The 8,664-nt window shown below is 49.2% G+C and overlaps 1 protein-coding gene across 2 annotated transcripts in view; it reads left to right on the plus strand.

Annotated features, from left to right (window-relative positions):
* LOC106814081 (TATA-binding protein-associated factor 172-like) overlaps window positions 1-8,664 on the plus strand; it is a 34,992-nt gene that overhangs the window by 16,833 nt on the left and 9,495 nt on the right. Inside the window, exons 8-14 of one of the 2 annotated variants that reach the window (XM_014818358.1) lie at window positions 413-550; window positions 3,078-3,307; window positions 3,729-4,000; window positions 4,948-5,078; window positions 5,656-5,880; window positions 6,307-6,468; window positions 7,170-7,376. In XM_014818358.1, the coding sequence (XP_014673844.1) occupies window positions 413-550; window positions 3,078-3,307; window positions 3,729-4,000; window positions 4,948-5,078; window positions 5,656-5,880; window positions 6,307-6,468; window positions 7,170-7,376 (1,365 nt within the window). Of the gene's footprint in view, window positions 1-412; window positions 551-3,077; window positions 3,308-3,728; window positions 4,001-4,947; window positions 5,079-5,655; window positions 5,881-6,306; window positions 6,469-7,169; window positions 7,377-8,664 lie in introns of those variants that run through there. The other variant, XM_014818357.1, reaches the window with a different exon arrangement.

Below are 8,664 nucleotides of genomic sequence, written 5' to 3' on the forward strand. Positions count from 1 at the left end.
GTAGCCTGATGGAAGAAGGCGGGGTGATGGGGGATAGTGGGGTGGTGGGGGAAAGGGAAGGTTTGAGGGGATACATGGGAAGGATTAGATGGCATATAGGAGAAGGTTGGGCAATAGGAGAAGGTGAGGGGGTAGGGAGCTGCTAAGTGCTGGGAAATGTTGGGGTGATAGAGGAGGGCGGGGAGATGTCGAGTAAGATGAGAGCTTTGAGAGAAGATTGGCTGGAGGTAGGAGTGTATCGGAGGGTGATAGGGTCAAATACGGGGTAGGCCATCTCTGGATATATTGAAGTGGGGGAAGACAGAGTCAAGTATTCAAGCATAAAATACGATTCGTACAATATTATAACTACGGTTAAGTTATATTACTGGTGCTACAGCTATATGACGAAGCATGTGGTCGTGATTTCTAGGATGGCGTGAACTGGCTGGCATTCCTCAATAAGTACAAGCTGCATGGTATACTATGTGATGACATGGGTCTAGGCAAAACTCTGCAGTCACTCTGCATCCTAGCTGGCGATCATCACCTACGCGAAAAGGCCTACAAGGTGAGAAATGCGTTAGCTGCTAAGTTTTCTTTTTTACATAAATCTAAATTTACTGACATGTTGAGCCGACAGCAGATTCGAGGTGTCTTTGTCAAGCCGAATAAACTTGCTCTGAATAAGCTTGTCAGTAGTTGTCAGTAGTCTAGTAGCCAGCGTTCTAACCTTGCTTCCTCACTGCTGCAGAATAAGCTTGTCAGTAGTTGTCAGTAGTCTAGTAGGCCGCGTTCTAACCTGCTTCCTTGCTGCTGGCTGCAGAATAAGCTGTCAGTAGCTTTCAGTAGTCTAGTAGCCAGCGTTCTAAGCCTTGCTTCCTCCTGCTGCCAGAATAAGCTTGTCAGTATTTGTCAGTAGTCTAGTAGCAGCGTTCTAACCTTGGCTTCTCAATGCTGCAGCATAAGGCTTGTCAGTAGCTGTCATGTATGTCTAGTAGAGCGTTCTAAGCCTTGGCTTCCTCACTGCTGCAGAATAAGCTTGTCAGTAGTTGGTCAGTAGTCTAGTAGGCCAGCGTTCTAGACCTTGCTTCCTTGGGTGCTAGCTGGCAGAAAACTTGTCAGTACGCTGTCAGTAGTCTGAGTAGCCAGCGTTCTAACCTTGCTTCTTGGCTGGCTGCTGCAGAATAAGCTTGTCAGTAGTTGTCAGTAGTCAGTGAGCCTAGCGTTCAACTTGCTTCTCCCCCCACTGCTGGCTGAGAATAGCTTGTCAGTAGCTGTCAGTAGTCTTAGTTAGCCAGCGTTCTACCCTGCTTCCTCACTGCTGCTGCAGAATCAGCTTGTCCTAGTTTCGTAGCTCCAGTAGCGCAGGCGTTCTATACCTTGCTTCCTTGCTGCTGCTTGCATGAATTAACTTGTCAGTAGCTTGTCAGTAGTGCTAGTAGCCAGCGTTCTACGCTTGCTTTCCTGCTGCTGCTTGCAGAATAAAGCTTGTCAGTAGTTGTCCAGTAGTCTAGTAGCCAGCGTTCTAACCTTGCTTCGCTCATGCTGCTTGCAGAATAAGGCTTGTCCAGTAGCTGTCAGTCGTCTAGTAGGCGCAGCAGTTCTAACGTTTGCTTTCTTGCTGCTGCTGGCAGAATACGCTTGTCAGTAGTATGTCAGTAGTCTAGTAGCCAGCGTTCTACCTTGCTTCCTCACTGCTGCAGAATAAGCTTGGTCAGTAGCTGTCAGTAGTCTAGTCGCGAGCGTTCCTAACCTGCTTTCCTCCTGGCTGCTGCAGGAATAGCTTGTCAGTAGTTGTCAGTTAGTCTATGTCGCCAGCGTTCTAACTTGCTTCGCTTGCTGCTGCTGCGAATAAGGCTTGTCATTTAGCTGTCAGTAGTCTCAGTACCCAGCGTTCTAAACCCTGCTTCCTCACTGCTGCAGAATAAGCTTGTCCATAGTTGTCAGTAGTCTAAAGCGCTTCTAAGGCTTGCTTCACGGTGCTGCTGCAGAATTAAGGCTTGTCAGTAGTTTCAGTAGTTCTAGTAGGCCAGCGCTTCTAACCTTGCTTCTTGGCTGCTGCTGCAGAATAAGCTTTGTCAGTATTTGTCAGTAGTCTAGTATCCAGCGTTTCTGAACCTTGCTTCCTTGCCTGTGCTGCAGAATAAGCTTGTCAGTAGTTGTCAGTAGTCTAGTAGCCAGCGTTCTAACCTTGCTGCTCATGCTGGCTGCAGAATAAGCTTGTCCGTAGCTGTCAGTAGTCTAGTAGGCCGAGCGTTCTAACCTTGCTTCTCACTCTTGCAGAATAAGCTTGTCAGATAGTTTGCAGTAGTCTAGTCAGCGCAGCGTTCTTAACGCGCTGGCTTCCTCACTGCTGCTGCAGAATAAGCCTGTCAGAGTTGTCCAGCTAGTCTAGTAGCAGCGTTCTAACGCTTGCTTCCTTTTGCCTTGCTGCGCAGAATAAGCTTGTCAGTAGTTGTCAGTAGTCTAAGTAGCCAGCGTTCTAACCCTGGCTCTACTGCTGCTGCGAATAAGCTAGTCAGTAGTTGTCAGTAGTCTAGTAGGCCAGCGTTCTAACAGCTTGCTTCCTTGCTGGGTCTGCTGCAGAACAGCTTGTCAGTAGTTGTCAGATAGTCTAGAGCCAGCGTTTCTAACTCTGCTTCCGCACTGCTGGGCAGAATAAGCTTGTCAGTACTGTCAGTAGTCTAGTCAGTCAGCGTTCTAACGCCTGCTTCCTCACTGCTGGGCAGAATAAGCTTGTCAGTAGTTGTCAGTAGTCTAGTAGCCAGCGTTCTAACCTTGCTTCCTCACTGCTGCAGAATAAGCTTGTCAGTAGTTGTCAGTAGTCTAGTAGCCAGCGTTCTAACCTTGCTTCCTCGCTGCTGCTGCAGAATAAGCTTGTCAGTAGTTGTCAGTAGTCTAGTAGCCAGCGTTCTAACCTTGCTTCCTCACTGCTGCTGCAGAATAAGCTTGTCAGTAGTTGTCAGTAGTCTAGTAGCCAGCGTTCTAACCTTGCTTCCTTGCTGCTGCTGCAGAATAAGCTTGTCAGTAGTTGTCAGTAGTCTAGTAGCCAGCGTTCTAACCTTGCTTTCTCACTGCTGCTGCTGGCTGTACAGGAGACGGGGAGCGCTGACTGCATGCCGCTTCCCTCGATCGTCGTCTGTCCGCCGACGCTGACCGGTCACTGGGTGTACGAGATCCAGAAGTTTGTCGCCTGCCAGTACCTGAATCCGCTGCACTACACGGGGCCGCCGGTGGAGCGAGCGCGTCTCAAGCCTCAGCTGAGACGCCACAACCTCGTCATCGCCTCGTACGACATCGTGCGCAACGACATCGACTTCTTCAGGTGAGTCGCACGCGATCTCGAATTGATGATGACGTGGTGCCATCTATCGTGAGAAAACGTTGTTTATGAAATTGGGAACGTGAGCATCTGAAAGTGGAATTGGGAGATGCACGAGACTAAAAAAAGGAGTAGAAACCCGATTTTTTTTAAATGTGTAAAATAGAGAGGATTTATAAAATGCCATATGATTTCATATGTTATTATCATACCATTGTATGATATCATACCATTGCACATGTTATTATCAATGCCTTTGCAAGATATTACCAAACCATTGCATGATATTACCAGGAGTGTAATAATATAGTATTAGTATAGTATATAGTGTATAATATATCTATATTATTACACTCTTGATATTACCATAGCATTGCACATGATATTCTCGCATCACTGCATGACTGACCTATCGTGCTTGCAGCGGCGTGAAGTGGAACTACTGCATCCTGGACGAGGGGCACATCATCAAGAACGGCAAGACGAAGATCTCGAAGGCTGTGAAGCAGCTGCAGGCGTGCCACCGCCTCATCCTCAGCGGCACGCCGATACAGAACAACGTGCTCGAGCTGTGGTCGCTGTTCGACTTCCTCATGCCGGGCCTGCTCGGCAGCGAGCGCGCGTTCACGGCACGCTACGGACGCCCCATCCTACAGAGCCGCGACGCGAAGAGCTCCATGAAAGAACAGGAAGCAGGTAGAGAGAGAGGAATGGGATGATGCACTGTAGGGGGGGGGGTGGTAGATGAGGAAGGTGTGTGGATGGGGTAGGTGGGGGGAGAGGAGGGGAGGGCAGGGTGATAGGGGAAGGTAGAGACAGCTAGGGGTAGTAGAGTAGTGGGGGGAAGGTGGGCTGAGGGAAGAAGGCAAGGAGATGGGGAACGCATAGCGATAAGGGAGGGTAGGGGTGATGGAGGAAGGCAGGATGATTGGGAGAAGATGGTATGCAGGTCTCAGTGTGCTAACAGATGGTAGGGCTGTCATTGGTATCAAATTATTTCGATTCGATTATTGATATGTTTTTTTTAGATATTTCTATCCGATTCGATCCGATTTGATTTAATATGTAATGCGTGGATACCATAATAAAACTCTAATTTCAACCCCTGCATAACTACGAAAATATTGATACAGAGCCGTGAAAGTACAGTAAACTCATACATAACTTATTTAACTATGCATTTTATACATCGCTGTGCTTAAATGCAACATGGGCGAAGTATATTTACCTGAATTCAACCAGATTGACCTAGCGTTGCGGCGATGGCGAAGCAGCAGACATGCTTTTCCGGTAGACAGATTTTATTATAGAGATCAGTGAGACAGGATAAGCATCAGAGACAATAGAATACCACAGTTATTGATTGTCTCTGTATGCATGCACCCTGCACTACTTCCGATAATGGCGGTGCTCATTCAAAAATGCTACCGATGCTTCGCTGGCTACATTTTAGCCACAAAAAGTAATAAGCAACACTCTTTTACCAGAAAAAGATGCTACCAACTCTTATTGTGATATACTGTATCGGATCGCTATTTTTCGATTTATTTCGGTATCGATATCGGATGCAAATCCATCGCGATTTATCAATGAGGTGGGTATCGATGACAGTCCTAACAGATGGCGCCACGTTCTGTACACAGGTGTGCTGGCGATGGAGGCGTTGCATCGACAGGTGCTGCCGTTCTTGCTGCGTCGCATGAAGGACGACGTTCTACAGGACCTGCCTCCAAAGATCATGCAGGATTACTACTGTGAGCTGAGCACCCTACAGGTAGGCTTGCTCCAATGTATCTGCTCTCAGGGGGAAAGCCAGCAACTCGGTGCTAGCAGCATCATAACTAATCATCACTATCTGAAGTCTGGAATGCCTTGGCTTTTGCACGATTATTCACTTCAGAAGGATGATATTTTTAGACGTAAAAATGTGGTTTAATTCGTAGCCAAATTAAATATGTGTGTCAACGATGTCACCATCTGGTGTGACTGACACAAGTCAACATTGTCACCCCTGGCCTGACACGAGTCAACGTTGTCACCCTGGCCTGACACGAAGTCAATGTTGTCACCCCCTGGCATGACACAAGTCAACATGGTCACCCGGGGGTCACCCTGGCATCACACGAGTCAATGTTGTCACCCCTTGGCCTGACACAAGTCAACGTTGTCACCCCCTGGCCCGACACGAGTCAACATGGTCACTCCCTGGCGTGCCATGAGTCAATGTGGTCACCCCTGGCATGACACGAGTCAACATGGTCACCCCCTGACGTGACACGAGTCAACGTTGTCACCCTCTGGCGTGACACGAGTAAACGTTGTTGTGACGTGTTTGTGCGTGACGTTAACAGGTGCAGCTGTACGAGGACTTTGCTAAGAGTCGTGCGCGGGTGGACGCCGAGGAGCAGATGGGAGCGAGTGAGGCTGCGCGTCCGCACTCGCACGTCTTCCAGTGCCTGCAGTACCTGCGCAAGGTCTGCAACCATCCGCTGCTCGTGCTGCAGCCCGACCACCCGCTCTACCGCCAGATCGCGGACCAGCTCGATCGCACGGCTACGAGTCTGTGCAGCCTACAGGTGTGTGTGTGTGCGTGCGTGCGTGCGTGCGTGCGTGCGTGCATGTGTGTGTGTGTGCTGTCCTCCCTGTTGTATGTGTATTTGTGTGTGCGTGCGTATGTGTGTAACTCCGTATGTGCGTGTGTGTGTGAGTACATGCACGTGTATATATGTGAGGTCTGATATGTACCAACATTGTATTATATCCCAGGTGTGACTGAGATTGATATAGTCGATTCGTGTGTATATATATATATAAATATATAGGTGTGTGAGTACGTGCGTGCATGCATACGTGCATGTGTGCGTGCGTGTGTGCGTGTGTGTGCAAGTGCAAAGGAGGATGTAGTAAGTAGAGTGTGTATATATATATTATATGTATCTGGTGTCTTTACGAACGCGTCACTGTATATGCTGTGTAACTGAGGGGCTGGTGTTGCGTTGCAGCATTCAGGCAAGCTGGTGGCGCTACGTCAGCTGCTGCAGGACTGCGGCATCGGCGTGGGAGAGAGGGCGCCAGCGGAGGCTGTCGTCGGCGAGCACCGTGCTCTTGTTTTCTGTCAGTTCAAGAGCATGCTGGACATCGTGGAGAAACACCTGCTGAAGTATGTTATCCCCCGTAGCACTGGCACAGCCGAGGGGGTGGAGGGGGACAGGGTTAGAGTGTTCGTGACAGGTGGGTGGAGGTGGACAGGGAGGCTGCGGGTGGTGGTGAGGGTGGTTGTGTGTAGTGGGGCAGAGGGGAATGTTTAAGAAAAAGGGTGTTGGTAGGAGGGGGGAACAAGGTGCCGTGGTGGGGCAGAGGTGACTGTTAAGAAAAAGTGTTGTTAGTGGGGGGGGGGGGCAAGTGGGTGGTGTGGAAGAGGGTGGCTTGTCAGAGAAAGGGTGGTGGTGCAGGACGTTGTCGGTGGTGGTGAATAGGGTGGCCGTTCAGGGAGTTAGTATGTGTTATGCCCGGCGCACACGTGAGTTATTTTACTCACGTAAAATGACCGCATGAGTCATTTTACTCAGCGTGTGCGGCAGATTTTCGTTGAGTACTTTGACTCATTGCGTCTTTTACTTTGAGTAAAATACTCATGTTGTGCGGCCGGGCTTTAGTAATGTGTTGAGCGTAGACAGACAACTGCTGGGGTGTGGTTGTGAAGAGAGTATCGAGAAGTTATAAGGAGGTGCAAGTAATTGGGAAAGGGTTATAAGAAAAGGCAGAGAGGCAAGTGCTGCAGACGAAAAACTAAAGTGCCACAGAGGGAAGGGTAACAAATCGAGAAATCGGGACGCCATGTAGTAACGACCCATTGCCCCTACAGGCCCACATGCCCTCGCTCACCTACCTGCGGCTGGACGGCAGCATCCCTGCCGGCTCTCGTCATTCCATTGTGAATCGCTTCAACAACGACCCGTCGATCGACGTGCTGCTGCTGACGACGCATGTCGGCGGACTAGGTCTCAACCTCACCGGCGCCGACACGGTGATATTCGTCGAGCACGACTGGAACCCGATGAAGGACCTACAGGTTAGTGCTCACACGCATATCTCCTAGTTGTCTCTCGTGCCTTTATTTACCCATAGTGATGTGGTTAGAAGCAGGTGGTCCCTGACCGCAAACCCATATGACCCTCTTGTACTGTCCTGCATCTGTAGTGATGTGGTTAGGAGCAGCCAATCCCCCTTACCACAAACCCATGCGACGCTCTCATACTGTCTGCATCTGTAGTGATGTGGTTAGGAGCAGCCATCCCTTACCACAAACCCATGCAACGCTCTCATACTGTCCTGCATCTGTAGTGATGTGTGTAGGAGGGCCGCCATGTCCTTAGCCACAAACCCTGCGACGGCTCTCATACTGTCCGGTGGGCAATCTGTAGTGGATGTGTGTTAGGAGGCCCAATCCCTTACCACAAACCCATGCGACGCTCTCATACTGTCCTGCATCTGTAGTGATGTGGTTAGGAGCAGCCAATCCTATAGTGATGAAGTCTGGGGCAGGTGCTACCTACTGTAGGTCTTGGCATAGCCACCTTCGCATCTATTTTTGATGGTTGGAGTATTGGCGATTGTTGGCATTATTTTGTGTTTTAATTTTCTCTTCACGAATGTTGATGGGTGTGTGGAGCATGTAAGATGTATTATTATGATGAAGTGCTCGATGTTTTTATGTGGTAACGTCGGTGCATGTTTAAGCGACACGTGGTTATGTAGTTGGCTTTAGCGATGCATTTGGGTTCTGTGAGGGGGGGGGCCACACCGATAAGGCGATTGATCGAGCACATGTACCGGTCAGAAGAAAGTTGTCTACCGTCTACCGGCTTCATAATAAAGCGACCCTGGAGGATGAAGATATGAGGCAAGTTTTCTCAGCAAATAATACTACCAGTAGAGGTCAATACAGATTGCCATTTATGCATACTAACTGAATGCTTTGGTCCTTTCATGTGGCAAGATTAATGCGGCAACGATTTCCCTTTGTGACGAGTGAATTTACCCGTTTCTTTCGCGTTACTTTTTCAGTCTTCAAAAGTTCAAGATCAACATTGCAAACACTGTCATACGTCAGGACAACTCAAGTCTGCTCTCCATGGCAACCGGACCAGTTGTTAGTACCTTTCGCAGATTTGGAACAATGATGGCAGGAGACGAAAGCAGACAATCCGATGAGCTCGAGACCGCGATGAAGCAGGTTCTGGGAGAACTTGAGATCTGTGGACTAGGAAAGCAGGTATGAAGAGGAGCTATGGACCTTGGAACGCTTTATGCAGGCCTTGCACAAGTGAGATGCAGTACATTAGCAGCTTTATGCAGCT

This window comes from Priapulus caudatus, unplaced genomic scaffold, assembly GCF_000485595.1.
Source record: "Priapulus caudatus unplaced genomic scaffold, Priapulus_caudatus-5.0.1 Scaffold869, whole genome shotgun sequence".
NCBI lineage: Eukaryota > Metazoa > Priapulida > Priapulimorpha > Priapulimorphida > Priapulidae > Priapulus > Priapulus caudatus.